General features: G+C 38.5%; 2 protein-coding genes and 1 non-coding gene across 3 annotated transcripts in view; 1 reads left to right on the forward strand and 2 right to left on the reverse strand.

Annotated features, from left to right (window-relative positions):
* Positions 1-217: 217 nt before the first annotated feature.
* On the reverse strand, positions 218-7,840 carry LOC109031326 (2-iminobutanoate/2-iminopropanoate deaminase). Its single transcript, XM_019042780.2, has 5 exons — positions 7,606-7,840; positions 2,989-3,149; positions 2,204-2,272; positions 1,563-1,618; positions 218-659 (listed from the first exon to the last, which is right to left on the reverse strand). The coding sequence occupies exons 1-5, from the start codon at positions 7,662-7,664 to the stop codon at positions 618-620; spliced, it is 387 nt and encodes a 128-aa protein (XP_018898325.2). The 5' UTR covers positions 7,665-7,840; the 3' UTR covers positions 218-617.
* Positions 7,841-8,492: 652 nt separating this feature from the next.
* The window catches only part of LOC109031188 (cytochrome P450 9e2), a 39,913-nt gene continuing 27,681 nt past the window's right edge, over positions 8,493-20,724 (forward strand). The window contains exons 1-3 of the mRNA XM_072299212.1: positions 8,493-8,608; positions 9,699-9,887; positions 12,509-12,778. Of these exons, the coding sequence (XP_072155313.1) occupies positions 9,702-9,887; positions 12,509-12,778 (456 nt within the window). The 5' untranslated portion in view covers positions 8,493-8,608; positions 9,699-9,701. The remainder of the gene's footprint in view (positions 8,609-9,698; positions 9,888-12,508; positions 12,779-20,724) is intronic.
* On the reverse strand, positions 13,734-13,852 carry LOC140224555 (5S ribosomal RNA). Its single transcript, XR_011899836.1, has one exon. It is a non-coding gene; the product is annotated as a 5S ribosomal RNA (ribosomal RNA).

Consider the following 20,724-nt stretch of genomic DNA (forward strand, 5'->3'; position numbering starts at 1 on the left):
TTTTCGCTACATTTTCAAATAGTTGGTACCTTAATAACTCACATAGAAACTAAGCCACAAATCTGTTGTAAAATCATTGTTTAAAAAATCCAAAATGTGAAGATCGAATAATCGTGAAAATATGGCAACTTGACGTTGATTTTTTTCTTTTTTTTCTAATGGTTTGCCAATTTGGACAGTTTCTGTAGGAAAATAACGAAGAGACTGAATGCATGTATCAAATTACCAAAGTATTCGATTTTGAACATCTGTATTTATTTTCAACGGTGGATAACTCAGTTGTAAGTCTCAACTTATGTTTTAAAATTTTGGAAAATAAATGAGGAGATCTATGAAAACTTTTTAACATTTTTGTAGGAAAAGTTCACATCAAAGATAGTAGACCGTTGCCTTCCCACACAGCTGCGAGATGTTGCTGTCACTGACGTTCACTCAACTTACATCAAAAAGGAGATCGGTCATATAGGGCAATTAAAATGAACTTTGATTACCATCATTCATTTTTTAGTTTCGCGATTGATTTCGCTCCAACTTCCTTCCTCCAGAGATTGCTGTACGGTGAATGAGTTTTTCATTTAGGCGGCGCAGAGCAGATTTCGAGTACGTTATTCGCATACTCATTCGATGCGTGCAATTGCTTCAATTTCTACCAAAGCGTCCTAGAAACAAGCGAAATTTAAGGTTAAAAAACTCGATTTTTGAGTGGCTACCGAAAATATTTGTGATCCCGAAATAAATGTGAATGTAAAACGGTTATTTTTATGAGACAGAAAACTATGCAAGCTCCATATAAAACAAGGCTTTGAAATTATAATATGATTCAATCAATAAGATCTCATTGCGCCATTAAAAGGACTTTTTGCGCCAAGTCGATGAATTTTTTACAAAAGTAACGACCAGAAAAATGTCATCATAGTAAGAAAAATTTCGTCATCGTAACTAAAATTTCACTCGAAAAATTCAGCGCTTTCTTGGCGTATTAAATATATATCTCGAAGTCATGCAGAACCTTGGATGAGACTTTTTTCCTTGTTGTGGTGAAGTAGATTTTTATAGCTGGTGCATTCATCACCCGAGTCGCCGAATCCATATGCAGTAAAGGAAGAGGACAAACTTTCTTAAACATATCTTAAATTACCCTCAATATTGATGGCTACAATTGACAAATACGCATCCGACTGAGACATTGTATATCTTCCCTCATATTTCATGTTTTTGTTAGGTATAGAAATAAAAACAAGAAGAAAAGGTTTTCCCTAAAATTTATTTTGCAAATATGTTTCACTCAATTAAATACATCCACTAGTTTCAAAGAAATATTTCGGGTGGTTTTTTCTAAAATAAAAAATGTAAAAAAAAAACAATCAATTATAAAATCGGAACGATCGGACATTTTGAAGCGTAGCAATTGAGATACGTATTTTTCCGCTGTAGTCATCAATATGGATACTTCAGACTTTCAAATTCTTCGCAAATTGAAAAATTTGAAATTTAATGATTTCGAAATTAATTATTTGACTTTTTTCGGGATGTAAAAGAGACGAGTTACACATGAAACTTACGAGAGGGTTTTTAACTACTTGGAAACATGATCGAGCTGGATGCGGTTCTTTGAAGTCTGCAAATAAAAATTAAATTAAGTTGTGTAATAGTGTGTGAGAATACAGAAATCATTCATAAAGTATAGATGCTACGTGGAAAAAACTTAAATAAAATGAGTTAAAATGGTATTAGCCTTGTCTTGGCTTTACACACTTCAGCAAATCCAAATTAAGCATACGTCTCAAGTGGAGAGTTTAAAAAAATGTCTACAAGTGACCTCAGAGGTAAGTACAAGAGATTGAAGAGATCACCCTCCTTTTCTAAATGGCAAGAATTTTTCCTCGCGTTAAAATAATTTATCGCCATGTGCAAGAATATTTTCATCCCGGACACACTGCAACTTTTCAAAACATAGTAGTGATTATACGTTACCATCCTTTAAAAATGCATGATTTTAGCTATGCCACTGATTTTGACCGGCCTCATTTTCTTTGGACAATCGTGATCAACGAAATAGTTTCCGTTACATTCATGCAATTGAGAAAAAAGCATTCCCCGTCCTTTTCAAATTTTTTCAATATAATAGATTTAAAAATGTTTGGCTGCAAGCGCTAACTGAACAGGAGGTGATTTCTTAATACATACGTATAAGTTTACTTACGTTCTGCATAGATTTGGTTGACGGTGGCAAAATCATTTAGATCTTTAAGGAAAACTGTTGTTTTTAAAACTGAAAACAAAAATTGAAATATTATTGATTTTATGGACTTGTAAGAATTATAAAAATATTATGTAATGAAGTTTTTGCAAACTTTTGGATCTTTTTGGGTTTTGGGTGGATGTCTTTTTGTTTGAGTGTAACTCAACTTCAATAATTAAGGTGGAAATAAAATATCGTAACCATTTATGTGGATTATTTTTGTCCTATCTAATTTACTTATTTATTTATTTTGTCAATCAAAAAGAAAAAGTCATGTTATAAGAATGATGGTAAGTGAATTTGAAGGCATACGTCAATTTTTTTGATTTTTCTCTCTTTTTCACCTTTTTTTACGGTACATGACAAGAAAAAGAAAGACAGAGCAGTAAGGCTTAAAATTGCATCTGGTAGTGAGCTGGCCAGTGAATTCTTCTCCGTATCCTCTCTCAGGCGTAAAAATACATCTTTTAAAATTGTGAAAATATTGAAAATTTAGCGGCACATTTGTCCGCCAATCGTGCAACTAAAGGGAAGCGAGGGAATGTTCCGTTGTACCAATAGGAATGTCTGCTGAGTGCAAATCCTGCTCTTGTTTCAAACAGTATATGCCCAAACGTGCTAACACTTTGGGAGAGTTTCAGGTCGATATAACGAGAAGCCTTATAGTGCCATATTTAACAAGAATATTTTCCTCAATGTAAGATGGCTTTGTAAGCATATGAGTTACATAAGAGTCTTCAATTTACCATTGCTAAAGTCTCCGCCAGCCTCTTTTAAGATGGCAGCCATGTTTTTGAAAAGTTGTCTCGCTTGCTCAACTACACCCCCTGATACTAATTTCCCGGAGGCAGGGCAGTTTCCCGTGATTCCAGAGATGTAAAGAGTCTTATCAATCAAAACAGCCTGGCTGAAAATTTAAAAAAAAAAAAAAAACAAGCATATGAGTTACAAATAACAGAAAACAAAGCTCTGTAACAACCACTCACAGATCTCTAAGTACATACTTACATACAAAGGCTTAGCTTTTTAAGGCAAGGGAAGAAAAGATAAACAAAAAAAAACTTCTCTTAAGAAATTTTGATTACCTTTAGACGTCTGTTGAGCGTCTGTTACAGAACCATGTTTATTGGTAAATCGAATTATTCAGCAAGAGATTATAATATCGCATAATCGCGTTTCTTAGTTTTCGGATGAACAAAAATCTTATGGGTTGAAATTAGGTGAAGAAATTTTCAAGAAAAACCACCGAAAATGTTGAGCAACGGTGTTGACTGTTGATCCATCCTCTTTATAAAAAGAAAAATAATAATTTTTACACAGAGAATTATAAACGCAGAAAATTGAGGTATGTGACCTCGGAATTCATCGGTCTGAAAGCCAAGTTTTCGTATCAAATCACTTCAGTTTGAAAATGAACAGTAATAAATACTCGAACTAAAAAATTAATTGTAATTTTAAAAAAAATGCCTATGCATATGAAGTGGTTACGAGTTCCAGCTCTGATTTGGCAAAATATATTGAGTATTATTAAAGCCTCTGCGAACAAACCGCGGTGATAATTTCTGCGGAAAATGTATGCTTAAAACAATGTATTGCTCTACATTATGTAAATAAAGAAAAGAAAAACTGCGGTCTACGTTATCAGCCAAATGATGTAATAAGGAAACCATACACGAAATAACTCGCGAAAATCCGAGCGCACAAAGATAGATACATTCCAGAAATTATCTTTACTATTTGAGTATTTAAGATACGTATTATTACAAAATGACAATGCTTTTTTATTCCATTTTTCATTTTGAATCTTGAAGAGTTCTACCATTATTCAACTTTTTCCATTTTGCTTTTCCTTAATATTTTCTTGGGAGGGCAAGGGGGAGGGAGATTTATCTTACGTTACATGTAAACGATGTAACGTGTTAAATGTAAACGATCATGAAAGAACTGTAAGAACAATAGAATTTACTTAAATTGATTACTCGTATTGATTGGGCGGGTTAGAATAGTGATTTAATTGCATTAAACTATGATCATGCTTTTAATATCTGTATCATGAATAATAATGATCATCAAATACCCAATAAAAGACGCGATCCTACTGTAAAGTTCAACAGTACGAAATTGAAGTTCATCGCTCATATTTTTGGTGAGTAATTTGCTCCTAACATTTGATCCTCAAAGAACTGACCTGGGATGTTGCTTTGAATTAGATCGCAACGTTTCCCTCTCTGCCTCTATTTTCATTTTGCTTGTCTCTTGTTCATATGTCCTTTTTTTAGCGCTTCAACGAAATGAACACTCAGCGTGCGAAAAATTTTCTCCACTCACTACGTGAAGCTCTACCCAAAACTTTAAGTATATATTCTTAAAACGATATATGTTTCATTCTATGGAGACTCCAAGGAATTTTTGTCAAATAACTGAACAAATTTCTTACCCCCAAAAATTTAAAAACAATCTCCAGAAAATGTCTCCCCTTCTCCGTCTACATATTTCAATGATTAACTAGTTCGGGGTCGAATTTTGTGATTTTTAATGGACTTTGAGACATTTTTTGAGATTCGTTGAAGTTTCGTCGAAGGCCCCCCCTCCCGCCCCCTAGGGCAAATTTAACCTCCTCCAAAAATCTTCGTTTCCAAAGATTTGGCTGGAAAGCATGACGCCCCAACCTTGAAACTGGATTACATTTTGCAATAAGGAACCACTATTTGTGGCCCATTGTAGAAACAACATACATGATGCCATTGGTTCCCCTATGCAGATATGTGTTTTCATGGAAGAGCCAGAGATTTTGGTTCCTTACTGCAAAATGTAATCCAATAACACAATCTAACGCGCATACTAATTCCAGGACCTCGATCAAAGCAAGACATCAACATGCAGATTATCAGTTTAGCTGTGTTCACACTCCTCGTTGCGGCTGCCTTCGGAATGCCTTGTGAAGAAGACGAAAATGCTATTGCTGACTCTTCTCTAACAAACTACGAAACTCAGCCTCCTGAATACGTCATCGATCCAAGAATCAACGACGCTGATCCTTTGGCTTATGGTTCTCTACCGGAGGATTATATCCCGCAACAGGATGGTGAGTTACTCGACGATGAAGGTGACGTCATCCCGGAGCCGCATCTTTTGGGGGGCGTATAATAGCCGTAGCTCCTCTGACAAAACCTCGTTCTCCAAATTTTTACTATTTTAATTATTCAATCATTTGTATTTTATTATGTAGGGGCTATAAAAATGGAAATCGGTGCCGTTGAAAAAGAGATGGCCTACTCGAAGTTATAGTTGGACCAAATTTTGCAATAAAGGACCACTATTTCTGGTTCATTTCAGAAACAGCGTATGTGTCATTGGTTTCCCTATCCAAAAAGGTGCTTTTATGGAAGAGCCAGGGATAAAGGTTCCTTATTGCAAAATGTAATCCAGTTGTTGCTGTGTTTATTTTCTTTCGTATATATGTTATATTTTTTATTATTATAGAGAGTTATCTGCCAAATATTTAATTACTCCTGAGTCTTTAAATTTTTACTATACACAAGTTCCCCCTGTCATTTTTGACACTGGATCGTTTTTATTTTAGTTTCTTTACTTTTAATTTTACATTTGAAATGTATTTTTATGTAATAAAAATTCGATTTGAGTTTTTAGACATTCCTTTTCCTCTTCTGTTTCGTGCAAAATCCGATCCAACATCTGTGATATCGTTTCTGAAAAATATATCATTATATGACTACATTCATCATCCTTCTTGAAGCGATGTTCCTTTCAATACAAGACGTAGTACGTGATTCTGAACTAATCAAAACGTGATAGAGTTAAGCAAAAGTACCATAAAACGGGAATTAAAAAATGAGATATATATACCACAGCTTAAAAGGGCTAATTGACCTGCATCATTTGACATAAAAAAAACACTCAATAATTTCAAAAATCTAAGCAATGAAAGCATTTGAAAATTAATGAGCTAATAATCGCAATTTTCAGGAAAAACACGCCTGCGCTGCTATTGTCAGCTTTAGAAGCGGTTCAGATCAAATCAAAAAGTAAATTATGAATGATAAACAACAATAAACTGACATAATAAAAAGTGACAAGGAGGCGCCACTGTGTAACACATAGCGGTGAAGTTGGAGTGAGAACGGCATTATATTTTGTGTGTTTCTTGCTGGGTATGTGCATGAGCGGCAAAACTACTGCGCGCAACTATTCGTGCTTCCAAGCCGCTCATATTGCCATCGCGATTATTGAAGGGGAACTCGACAGAACGAGAGACACGTGATAAGGGGAAGAATTAACTTGTGTTCTTCATCGAGATTGCGCAGAAGCGACAAAATCACTTTATACGCACAAATATCCCTGCTCCCGAGCAGATTGATTAATAATGCAAAAAATGGGTTGAAATTTCGACCTTTCATTCTTAAAAACATTAAAAAAGTTTCACGTCAAAAACTGAAAATCTTTATTTTTCCTCCAAAATCGGTGTTCCAAAAAAGGTAGGTCTAAACAATTTCAGTTTGTCTCCAAAGCCAAAATTATCAAAATTAATTTATCACAATTACACTGGAAAAAAACACATAGGATCTAGAGTCCAGACTCTTGAAAACATTGACAAAAAAAAGGACTCTTGATTCAATCAGATTTAAGCTTAAATCAAAAGGAAATCCGCTCAAATTAAGAGGCTTGGTTCTTGATTTAAGCTTAAATCTGATTGAATCAAGAGTATTTTTTCATGTCGATGTTTTTAAGAATCCGGACTCTAGATCCAATGTGTTTTTTTTCCAGTGTATCTCTTATTAACCTGTAAAATTTAACCATCGAAAATACTTACTTCTTGCTACTTACTCATGGAGGGTAGGGTAAGTAGCGTAGGTTGTAATGAATTGCAATCAACTTGTATAATAATTATTGCGCTAATGATGTATTGGAGTGTTTTGCTTGTTGCCTACATACTAATTGAAGGAGATTTTCTTAGTGAGACTCTTTGCAATTATTTTTAAATGAGTTACAATTTTTCTTTACATTGCAAGTTGACCATTCGCTTGATACGTGAGACTACAAGAGCTTAAAATCGACATATATTCGTCGGCCAAATTTTGTAGGTAACAATAGTGCAAGAAGGTAATACAAATTCATTTTTATCACATGAACTTTGCATCTCTATATTATGGGCTCCGCGTTACATTGGAGTCGTGGGTGTAAACGCAACCATCTAAGTATCCAATATTATTTGAAAATAAATAAATATGTAGTCCTGTTGTTTCCGGAGAAATGTATTCCCCTTCTTGATGAATGAATTCAATTAGAATAGATGAAAAGAGATTACAGTAAAAAACTACACGCTTTATTTAAATATCACATACCTGTAGGGCCCAATGGGCTTTGGAGCCGCCTCTGTGTAAATTATTCTTCGCGGTGACATTATTAAGGTAAAACTGAAATTTAGAAGCTCACTTAAATTATCACAGGAACACGCCAGCTGCCTGAACCGATAAATACTAAATTAATTTGTAGGTTTACTTCCTCTCCTCTCAATCAATGCTCCACGTTAATCTCCCATCACTAGATAACAAGTCGAGCGATACTGCTGATCGCGTTTACGAGTGAATTTGCGGAGGTCTACTCGACAAGTTTCAAGGGTCAACTATGGGAGTGATAGACTTAAGTGATGTAATATGCAACATCTTGCATATCTTACAATACAGTAGTTAATATTTAAAGATATGCATAGCTTTTGGCTCGTGCAACCATCTTTCTTGTCGCATCATTTCAAATATCTGCCCGTCTAGTGGTATTAGAATTTTTTATCACTCTGAAGTGTCGCAGTCAAGAGTTGAATGGCTCTACTACAAACTTAAAGATCTCTTTCATGAAATTATTGGAGTAAAATTTGAACAGAGGCCCAAATGTATTCCCAAAAAATAAGCTCATGTGGTCTAAGTTCCCCGTCCCCCTTCATAACCTAGTCATTTTTTAATGTGTTCAATGTATTTGAGTTGGCACATGCATTTGAATATTTAGAATTCAGAAAAATGTACGCGCACGTAAATTACTCCCATAAATATGCCATGTTGATATTATTATTTGGACATAGTATTCATACATTTTAATGAGCAAGGGCTGAGAAGCTCAAATATTATGTCTCATTTTTTTCTCAGCAATTAAGGGGTGGATTTAATAAGGCGCCTCCATTTTTATACGGCAATTCTCAGAACAACCAGCACTAATTAAACATATGACTTAATACGTCATCTGTTAGGTACACACAAATTTAATTAACCCAATGAACTCAAACGTATAGGGTCATTAGCGCACAGATCGATTTAGGAACTCGCAGCACCCACTTACGAGGTCGAGTGCACAAGGGTAAGTCACTTTCGCTGAAAAATTGGTTTATTTAAGTTCAACGCTACTTGACCCCCTACAATTACAATGATCGTTTTTAAGATTTTGCATGATAATCCTCATCATAAAAGGACCCCGATTCCTTCGTTTCATAAGCTTTATATTGAAAAATTTGCACTAAAGTTTGGTCTTAATTGCAACCAATAACATAATTTATTAGGAGGTCACTTGTTTCTCGTTAAACAATACCATAAGTTTTGTGACAAGTGAGGGTGCTTAGTATATTCAGAATTTCTTCTCTACAAGTGCTACTTAAGAATTACCCAGGAAAAATATCGTGATCGAACTGTAAAGTTCTTTTTTTCTCGTATTAGGAGCATTAGAAGCCCGCACGTTTTTTTATCCTCTTCTCTCGACATAATGTTTTGATTATGTTTCGAACAAATTATTTCGTGGGCTCACGGCTAAATATATCAAGAAGCCTCTCCCTTCTTTTCTCTTACATTATTTGTTGATAAATGCCTGAAATTGCGTTGCATAGGGATTACATTTTTACATTTTATTGAGGAAAGCCCCCTAAACCCCCCCCCCCCTCTTTTTGAGGTAGAGGCACTCTCGCGAGGCCATCACCACAGACTGCGTCTATGGGCCCAAACATTCGGCCTGCCACCAACACAGGAAATGGTTTCAGTATAATTTTATACTTTTTTTCATCATGCTGATTGCTGGAACCTTTTCCAGCTAATGGGAAAGTTCCTGTTATTTCTCCCAAAGGTGTTGATTTAAAGTTGAGCGTATTTCTGCCAAACGGAACCATGTGCATATATTATGACATGAGCCCTGAGACCTATAAGAATACATTCATAACACCGCTGCGCTAAGTAAAAACGCCGTATGGACCTTCAGGCGTTGTCACATCTCCTTCGGTAAAATCATGAATTTTCGGGATTTGTAAATATTTTTCCTCCGATTTCTAGATAATTTTGTTGGCAATTTCACATAAAGTTCCTGAAAATTTCAAGGAAAAATGTTCTTAAAGTTCTTCAAAAATAACTGTCTTCTGAGAGGCAATTTGGCAACTCTTGAATGTTCTTGCGGCGTTTTTCCTTAGGATATGGATTACTTCAAGGACATAATGTTGCCATGGAGCAGCATGCATATCCTGACGAGCCCTTACCTTTGGATTCTACTCTTCCTAGTTGGAGGTGCAGTGCCCATCATTTACTACTTGCATCAAAAACACACCTACTGGCTTCGCCGCGGAGTTCCGTTTATACCTGCATCAAAGCTACTGTCCCAGGTGAGCTTGGTTAAATCCAAAAGGTTTTGTGAGAAAGCGTCAAGAGTGAGTTAGTTTTGCTTATGAATGTGTTCTCGGTCAAGAACGAATGTGCTAATCTCATTCAATTTCGGAAAAGCTACTCATCTGAGGAATCTTCAAGTTTTTTAAGGTGAATTGGACGTATTTATGCTAAAAGGAACATTGTGCAAGTGGAAAAATTAAATGTGCTCGTGTTGAGCTGGATAAGAAAAAATGTGGTTAGAGGATAAAAATCCTTTTGAGAAAATGGCAAAGCGGGATTTTCAATCAAATCAAAAGGAGCCAAGCGCTAACTCGTGAGCCGTGGATATGTAACAAGAGCGTTGCGGGCAGGGCTTATGAGTTTAAGACACTGACGACCTAGTCGTTGTCGCTCTCGTTGTGCGCACGTAGAGCCCGGTCCTCACCACTGACGTCAATGGCGCTTTTAAATTTCCATTTATTCTTATGGCCCAGGTACACTGGAAAAAAACACATTGGATCTAGAGTCCAGACTCTTAAAAACATCGACAAGAAAAAAATACTCTTGATTCAATCGGATTTTTGCTTAAATCTAGAACCAAGCCTCTTAATTTGAGCGGATTTCCTTTTGGTTTAAGCAAAAATCTGATTGAATCAAGAGTATTTTTTCTTTTCAATGTTTTCAAGAGTCTGGACTTTAGATCCAATGTGTTTTTTTTCCAGTGCACTAACGAGCACACCCCATCTTCCTACTTTCACATAGTTCCATTTAGCACAAAAACGTCCAATTGAAGGACGAGATCTGCCACTAATTTATGCTGCAACACAGTCGGTGTCTTTGATTAATGATGCCGGATATCGTCGCTAGTCTGGCGTTAGGTCGTATCTGGATTTCCGCATGAGCTCTAGAAAGCATGGATTTATATGTGAATCAGGGCTCACGTGGCAATCGAGATACGTCCTTATGGCAGATAAGCGCGACGATATTAATCATCGTAATACAACTTTATGTAAAAAAAACTCATCCAAAACATGTAGGTAACAGCAGCAATGCTCAGTTGTATGACATCAGATTTTAGTAGCACTGTTAGAATTATTTTCCGAGTGCGATCCGGATTGCAGTTGTCTCCTGAGCCAATTTTCTTCCCAGAAAACTCGAGTGATACCATGAATAAGGAGTGAAATCCCTTCATATGATAGAGAATTTCGCTCCGCAAAAATAGTCGATTTTCCTCTGTAGTTACAAACATAGTTCACTCCTCGCCTACTGTATACTAATTTTCTTGAAGCAAAGGAGACACTGGATCAATGGGTCAGTTGCCCTGGTCGCAGAATCGCGTTTTGATGTTTGGTCCTTGTGGATTAGCCAAAAAATAAGAAGATTTGTCCTAACAGCAACTTTCTAGGTTCAATATCAGCCCAGATATCGCTCTTTGAAAAGTCGGGTTTGAGATGTCATCCACCGCGGTAATGACACCCTTCGTTTCTTCCACCTTGCTTTCATTAGTTTGCGCGACGCGCATTTGTACTGTTATCCAACGTGAAACTCTGATGAGAGCAAGGTGGAAGAAACCAAGGGAGTCACTGCTGGGGTGGATGACGTCAAAAACCCGACTTTTGAAGGGGCGATAGCTCGGTTATTATTGGACGTAGAAAGCTGCTGTTTTGACATATCTTGTTAATAGTAGCTGATCTACAAGAATCAAGCACCAAAACACGATTCTGTGATCAGCGCAACTGACCCGTTGGGTTTCACTCCGAAATTGTTAACAGTGAGATTTCTTAAAAATGTCCATCGAAAAGTAACATTAATGTTGCTCATTGTCTTAATGTGTTTGAGAGAGAGGTCATGACGCTATGTCTCTCTCACCCATCATGTCGCGGTATGATATCCGTTTTCCCTTTTTTTCCTATGTAAATTCTGAACGAATCATCACAAAGTTGCCATACTACACAATATCATTGCAGTCACGTCATGAATCAGTTGGACGTGTTTCTGTGCGGCCAGCGCAAGACCATCTGAGCGCCTACAAGACTGCAAGGATACTTCATGCATTGCGCGTACACCACGGAGGATACTTCACGCGTTGCGCGTACATCACGGTGCGTGTGCGCATTGCGTGAAGTATCTATGCAGTCTTGTAGGCACCAGTACGCGTTCCGCGCTGTCAGTACTGTGTTTGGCTCTGACAGTCATTGTTTTTCAACTGGTCGTATTTCTGCCAAACGGAACTATTGACGATTGAAAAAGATGGGGTGTGCTCTAGAAAGCTGCCTAAGAATCATTGTTGAAGTGGGCATGATTCCCTTTGGAGAAATGGAGAAGTGGAATTCTACATTCTGTCAAACGGAACTGTGCGGCAATCATAAGCCGTGGGCGTGGGAAAAGAGCGTAGCGGACAGGGCTCATGAGTTAATGCCGACCATAAGCGACAACGGAGACGGCTTCGTTGCCGCTGACGTCACCGGCGCTTTATAATTCCCATTCATTCTTACGGCCCTCGACTAACGAGCACACCCCTTGTTTCCCACCTGTCTCTGGTTCTGTTTGGCAGAACCAGTTCCGTCCGGTTCTTTAAAGAGAACCGGGTGATTTTTACATAAATTATTTTTCTTTTCTTTTTGGTGTGTGTATTCAGTTTGTGCGGTTGATGTTGGGGCGACTTCAAGTGCGGACGATTTTCGAGGAGTTCTACGTGTCGCTGGCCGGGCACAAATTCGGGGGGAGCTACCAACTGACGAGGCCAACGCTCATCCTCCGTGACCCCGAGCTCATCCGAAGTTGCCTCATCAACAACTTCTCGTGCTTCCACGACCACCAAGGGGTCGCGCCCTGCCCTAAAGTTGACCCGCTTTCTCACAACCTCTACCAGCTCACCGGTGAACAGTGGCACCAGGTTCGGCAGAAGGTTAGACACTTTTCATGAATAATCCAAAATAGAACGTATTTCTACGAAACAGACCTATGTGCAAGTGAGAAATATGGGTGTGCTCGTTAGTTCTCTGGCGGTAAGAGTGAATGAGAATAATAAAGCGCCGGTGACGTCAGCGGCAACGAGGCTCCTCTCCGCGGTCGCTCCCGTCCGCCCGCCTCCGCATAAACTCATGAGCCCTGTCCACAACGCTCTCTTGCCATGCCCGCGGCTCATGAGTTCCGCATTCAGTTGTCACATAGGTCTGTTTGATAGAATGTAAAATCCCGCTTTTCCAATTCTTCAAAAGGAACCACGCCCTCTTTTACATTGCTTCTTAGGCAGCTTTCTAGAGCACACCCCATATTTCTCGCCTCCACATAGGTGTGTTTGATAGAAATACGTCCAATAGTTAGTTCCATTTGGACGTATTTCTATCAAACGGACCTAAGCGCCATAGGGTGAGGAAGGTAGAGGGGGGCTTGGATTGGCGGCGGAATCGGGCGTCCGGCTTACTCCGTCCTATGCTCGCAATGCTTTTCCATGACGCTTAGGTCCGTTTGACAGAACGCGCTATCCGGGATTCTAGATTCCTCAAAAGGAACTCAAATTGGCGCTTACTTCCGTTTGATAGAAATGCGTCCATTTTTCGTTGAATTTTTCCTCATTTTCATTTATGTTGCAAAGAGTATTCCGTGAAAATTTCTAATGGTGGCCGTTCAAGTATTACGTAACGCACTTGAGGGGGAGGGGGGTTTGAGCTTAGCGTTCCGATGCGTTACAAGGGGGAGAGGGGATAAAGCCCAGTGATACGTAACAAATCCAAACTAAGGAGGGAAAATTGAAAATCTCGCCCGTGTGAATGGATTAATGGGAATCGTTATGAATTTCCGACCTTCAGTCTAGTCCTTGAACTTTCATTATTGATGCATATTCCGAAACGAAATAAAAATGTCAACAGCACGCAGTGTTCCCAAGCGGTCTCCCATCTAAGTACTAACTACGCCCGACGCTGCTTAACTTCGGTGATCGGACGAGAACCGGTGCTTTCAACGTGGTATGGCCGTTGACGAGGAAATCGACCGTCGCTCTGACCGATGAGATGCCGTGGCGACAGCCTGATCCGGAAAAAGTGCTCTTAGATGTCTTCAAATTATATGCGGGATTCTCATTTTTCAACCAAATTATATGTGGGATTCTCTAGAGTACCTATATTGAGAGAGTATGGCCACTGGGCCCGATGGAGAGGCTTAGGACCCAAAAATGGCGGTGCGTTGTTTTGGTTTTTGTGGAAGGGAGGGGGGTCATTGCCAACTTTCGACGGTTTTCACCAACCGCACTTGCTGCCAACCTTACTGCATCCAAGATAATTTTTCTCAAAAATTGCACACGATTAGCCTTAAAAATATGTAAAGAAGTCGCAATAGTGCATTTGGGTAAATTTCTCGTTACGATAAGCAAAGAAAACTACATTTTGAGTCATTTTGCAATACATTAATTTATGGCGTCCGCCATTTTTGGGTCCTAAGGGCTCCATTCAGCCTAAGATGGCTGAGCCAATCAGAGGTGGTAACTCCAGTGGCCATACTCTCTCAATATAGGTACTCTAGGATTCTCCATTTTTGATTATTCAACGGAACTCTACAGAAATTGCTCCACTAAACATTTTGTTTTCGTCGACTAATGTTTCGCTTTCTACTGACGGTTACGCATTGATAAAAATCGGAAATGCGTTTTTCAGATTACGATGATAAAAGTCTTCAATGTTTTTTAATGTTTTCAAGGATAACCAACCATTAGATCCTATTGAAATTCTCTGTATATTTTCATCGCTTCTCTAAATAAATCACAGCCAATGGACCACTAGACAAGGTACGAATTTAAGCATTCTGATACATGTTTCTTGACCAGAATTTCACGTAAAACACGTTTCGCGCAACGAAACTTACCGAAATCAACTCCTAACAAAGATATTAACATTTTTATATCACATTGGTTACGAGGAATTTGAACTGCCCGCTCACAAGAAACTCAAAGCTCTACGTGAGTCAAATCGCGCACTACAACGGTTTCTTCAGCAAGCTTCTCAATCGAGCAATGTTCATTTCCCTATAACCAGTGTTGTTCAAACTATAAACAACTTGCTATAGCTGAGCCAAAGCGTCAAGATTGAGGTTGCCAGATTTTTTTTTCTCAGAGGCTGTCATGATAACGTTTAGCGCGCGATGTGAGTCACGTAGAGCATTGAGTTTTCATGAGCGGGTGGTTTGAATTTACGCATCAAGAATCATTAAATATCTTCGTAAGGAGTTGATTTCGGTAATTTTCGTTGTGCGCATCATATTCTACGTGAAATTTTGGTTGTGAAACGTGTATCAAAATGCTGACATTCGTGCCTTGTCTATTAGTCCATTGCAATGAAACATTTCAATAAGTTTTCTTTGATTAAGATCGAGTCGGACGTTTCTTAAGGTGATTTGACGGTTGCTATTTTTTGCCAGAGCGACGAAAGATATATCGCATCAATTCGTTTCATAATTTAAGGTACTTATCATTTTTTTTTGAATTTTGAGATCGCACTGCTGTTGTCATTATGAGACTAAAGAATTCTAAGGAGACTAAGAGAAATATAGCATTCGATACTAAGATCGAAAGTGCAGTCGAATGCGATATTTTTCCTCTAAAAAACCCACGCCTTTAATACATTGAATTCCTTTGTGAAATTAGATACATGAATTCTTTAGTCTCATGACAATAGAAGTGCGATTTCAAAATTTGAAACGAATGACAAGTAGCTGAAATTATGGAACGAATTGATGCGATGTATCGCATGTTGCTCCGACACAAAAAATGACAACCGTCGAATCACCTTAAGCGTTACAATTGAGGTTTTACTTTTTCGCCTTTAGCCATTGATACGTGAATAGTGGAAATTCAAAATCTGGAAAGTGTCATCCGGTATTGCTAAAATTTTGCATCTTGCTCCGTAGCGTAAAAGGACCTGAATACTTCCCTTCATTAAATTTTAGTGAAGAAATGTTCTATGAACTTTGACCTTATAGAAACTGGTGCTCAATCGTAGCAACACCTGGGGGCACTTGCCAGGTTTTGAATTTACGCTCTCCCTATAAAAAAGATAAAAAAGCACTTGATGAAAAGATTCTCAGGTTTTGATTTTACTTACTCAGAGGAGGAATAGAGGAACATATTTTGACAAGCTCGTTTCCACACCACCTTAGGAAAGCCCGATCAGGTAGAGGATACGGTGCTGCTCCTGGAGGTAGAGCTTACGGCGCGTTTTTTTTAACGTGGTGTCGCCAAGAGCCCTAATCCACGGGGAAGGGAAGAAGAAAAGGGAGAGGAAAGAGGAAAAGGGAGAGGAAAGAGGAAGAGGGAAAGGGGAAGAGGAAACAAAAAAATACACTCACCAACGCCGATGCATCTCCACCTGTTACTTCTCCATGCCGTTTTTGATACTCCTAAAAACAGCTGTGCCCGCAGAAGACGAAAGTAGCGCCCTCCGCAACTGATTATGGAGGAGGAATAAAACAGTATCTTACCTTCGGTTGCGGGAAGATCCAGCAGCAGCAGCAGCACCTGGAACAGAGAATAAAAAAAAGAAAAGAAAGAAAAGAAGGAAAAAAAAAAATAAAAAAAAATGCGACGATCCCGGTACGATGGCATCCAGCAGCAGCACCTGAAACAGAGAATAAAAAAAGAAAAGAAAGAAAAGAAGGGAAAAAAAAAAAAAAAAAAAAAAAAAAAAAAAAAATGCGACGATCCCGGTACGATGGCACCCAGCAGCAGCACCTGGAACAGAGAATAAAAAAAAGAAAAGAAAGAAAAGAAGGAAAAAAAAATAAAAAAAAATGCGACGATCCCGGTACGATGGCATCCAGCAGCAGCACCTGCAACAGAGAATAAAAAAAAGAAAGAAAGAAAAGAAGGGGGAAAAAAAAATGCGACGATCCCGGTACGACGGTGTCCACCAGCAGCGGCCTCCCCCAACCCCGGCTTCCAGCGTCCCGGTTCCTTTCCCACCTCCTCCCTTTTTTTTTTTTTTTTTTTTTTTTTTTTTCCACTCGTGGCTTGCTGAGATCCTCCGGGGCGTTACGCCCCGGAGCCGCCGTCGCCGGCAGGGGCGCCCGCCGGGACCCCATAAGGGTCCGCTGGGCGCCCCCACCCCCGACCCCCCGCGAGGGGGGTCAAAAAGCCCCCCCTTGCGGGGGGGCAAAGTGACCCCCCTCGCGGGGGGTCGGGGGCAGGGGCACCCAACGGACCCACGGGGTCCCGGCGGGCGCCCCTGCCGGCGACGGCAGACCCCGGACGTAACGCCCCGGAGGATCTCAGCAAGCCAGTCGCGGAAAAAAAAAAAAAAAAAAAAAAAAAAAAACCCTAGCCCTCCCCCCGTGATCCTACTCCGCGGCCCCTCCCCCCTTGGAAACCCTGCTCCGCGATCCTACATAAACCCAACGGAGTCCCCCCTCTCCCCGGGAACCCCCTTTGGGAAACCCTACTCCGCGATTCCGCCCCCAACCCCACGAGCCCCCCCTTTCCCCGGGAATCCTCCCCCCCTTGGGAATCCTCGTCTCGCGGTTCTTCCCAACTCCACGAACCCCCCGTTCCCCGGGAATCTCCCCCCTCAGCGAGCCCTCCCCCAAAACCCCCGCTTCTTCTGCCGCATCTTCTGGAACAAACAAGATAAATCGAGAGTTATTAGTAGTGTTTGCAATAGGTGACAAAACTGGCTTTTAGAATTCTCTATTAAACCCCTCATTATAATTAGAAGTTTTCTTGTTATCAGCAATTAAATTAGTTGGACCCATGTATGCTAAAACGAACTATGTGCTTAGGATTTGCCTGCAACATAGTTGCTTCTAGCCTAAATGTGTCCAGTTCTCTCTCGCCAAGATTTTAGTCGATGCATTATTCCATAATAAATCAAACGTTATTTTTCCAAATTTTAATTTGAATTGCAGTTTCATACTCTCTTTGGACTTGCAACATCATTGGATCACATTTTGCAATGAGAAACCACTATCTCTAGCTCTCATAAAAGCACATATCTGAATAGGGAAACCAATGGCATGTGTGTTATTTCTAAAATTGGCAAGAAATAATGGTTCCTTATTACAAAGTGTAATCCATTTACAAGTTTGCATTCAGTTGTAGTAATTGAACTGCATTGCGCAAAAAGGAATTAATATTCTTGGTTCTTCAAAATTCACCTACTTATGTTGGAAAAATGAAACTCGTGTTTTTCCTACGGTGAACCGAAAAAGATAATTTATTTTTGCGTAATGCAGTTTAATTTCTCCCAGTTAAATGCAATATTATTTGACTGAATTAAATGAGAACCATGCGCAGAACTGGAAGGAATAGCAAATACTTCTTGTATCCCTTTAAACAGCTGAGGTCATTCAAGTTAAGGTGATTCGACGGACGCCATTTTTTGTGTCAGAGCTACGTGCGATATATATCATCGATTCATTTCATAATTTCAGCTACTCGTCATTTCTTGCGAATTTTAAAATCGCACTTCTCTTTTCATGAGACTGAAGAATTCATGTACCAAATTTCGCAAAGAAATTCAACTTCACAAAGGCGCGGTATTTTTAGAGGAAAAATATCGCATTCGAGTGCAGTTTCGATGTCAATATCGAATGCCATATTTATCCTCTAAAAAAACCACGCCTTTATTACGATGAATTTGTTTGTCAAATTTGGAATATGAATTCTTCAGACTCATGACAACAGAAGAACGATCTCAAAATTCGAAAAAAATGACAGGTAGCTGAAATTTCAGAACGAATCAATTCGATATATCGCACGTCGTTCTGGCACAAAAAATTGCGTCCGTTGAATCATCTTAAGGATACGACACGTTTAAAATATAATTATTTTTATGGATTTTATGAATGAAATTAATTAAAAATTGATGGGATAAAATTTCAATCATACTAGTAATTACTACTTTCTAAATTATATGGAAATAATACACATTTAGGAGGGCACTACTTCCGTCCTCAATGACTCAACATGCGGAGCATCCATCCTCTTCGTTTCTTTCCGACCTGAAACAGACTAAGAAGAAAAAAAAGGAATGATTAGTTCTTAACCTAAACCTAACTTGAAAATAAAAACTTTTATAACAAATTAGTTTTAATTTTTGCTTAATATATTTGTCAAAACTCATACCTCCTCTTGTCTAATGCTAAATTCATTCCGTGCAAATATTTGGAACTTAAGGTGATTCGATGGACGCCATATTTTGTGTCGCATCGATTAGTTCCATTTTTTCAGCCACTCGTCATTTTTCTCGAATTTTGAGATCGCAATTCTGTTGTCAGGAGACTGAAGAATTCCCTCACCAATTTTTACAAACAAATTCAACGTAATAAAGGCGTGGTTTTTTTAGAGAGAAAATATGGCACTCGAGTGCAGTTTCGATATCAGTATCGAGTGCGATATTTTTCCTCTAAAAAAACCACGGCTTTATTAAGTAAAATTTGTTTGTCAAAATTGTTAAGTGAATTCCTCAGTCTCCTCACAACAACTTCGAGAAAAATAATGGGTAGCTGAAAAAATGGAACCAGTCGATGCGATATCGTATGTTGCTCTGACACATAATATGGCGTCCATCGAATCACCTTAGTGCAATTGTTTTTACGCTATTTGTTCTCCTGAGCTATTTATTCTGTGAGCAAATAATTAGTCATTTCAAGTGGCTTTTTGAATGCAGCATAATTGGATTGCATTTTGCAATTTGGAACTATAAAGTCTGGCCCGGTTTAAAAAGAACGAATGTGCCATTAGTTTCCCTATGCACGTAAATGTTTTTTTCAGATAAGCTAGAATTTATAGTTCCAAATAGCAAAATGCAGTCAAATTATAATTGTTCTGATTTTAAATACTTAAAATATCAAACATCATTAATGAGCGATTCAATGATCAAAATGTGACTTTATGATACGTCTAAATTGGACCATGCTGTACAGTAGAGGAATTGATAATTTGTCTTATTTCAGAAATATTAGCAGTTTGCAGATAAGTGCTTTTGTGAGAGAAAAAGAATTAGTAGTTTCAATCGGATGTATTTCTGTTAAACGGAACTATGTGCATTATGACGTGAGCCCTGTTATGCATGTATTTTTATGGGTCTCAGGGCTCATGTCTTAAGGCACATAGTTTCGCTTGACAGAAATACGTCCAATGACAATATGTACTTCAACTGCAAATGGTGTAAAGTGGCAGATACACTTGCAAGTTAGAAGCGCTTGTTAAAAGTGAAACATCAATAGGAAACCGGGATTTCAATCGCTCGACGTCTAGCTATCAAAATCTTCCTTTCCTATTGGTGTTTCACTTTCAACAAGCGCTTCTAATTCGCAGGTGTATCTGGGTCTTCAGAGGAGACGCTAATGAAAGATGGAAGAAAGAATGAATAAAGAAAGAGAAATTAATAAGAGGTAGTTACGAAATAAAATGAAAAGAGCAAAATAAAATTAGGTATGAACTGCTTTCACTGCGCCCGTTTCTTGCCAATCTGAAAGAAGAAGAAAAAATGGAAAATTAGTTTGAGATATTTAGAATATATAAAAGAAGATGAAACAACTTTCACTGTGTTTGTTTCTTATCGATGTAAAAAGAAATAGATAAAGAAAAAACATGATAAAGATTTGAAAAATACACGGAGAGAAAAATTAATATGATGTATGAGAAAAACTACCAATTCTGTAAAGCAATTTTATCCGCGATCAGTATGCTGAAAGTAGCTTGTGCTCTGACCCTGTCTCTTGTCAATTTAGAAGAGATAAATACACGAGAAAGGAGAAAGAAAAATTAGCATGAAGCCTTTGAAGAGGAAAAATAAAAATTTAGTCCCATAAAATAAGTTGATTTCATTCAAAAAGCAAAATGCCGTAAACTTCATTACTATTTTG

The sequence above is a fragment of the Bemisia tabaci genome, chromosome 4 (assembly GCF_918797505.1).
Source record: "Bemisia tabaci chromosome 4, PGI_BMITA_v3".
NCBI lineage: Eukaryota > Metazoa > Arthropoda > Insecta > Hemiptera > Aleyrodidae > Bemisia > Bemisia tabaci.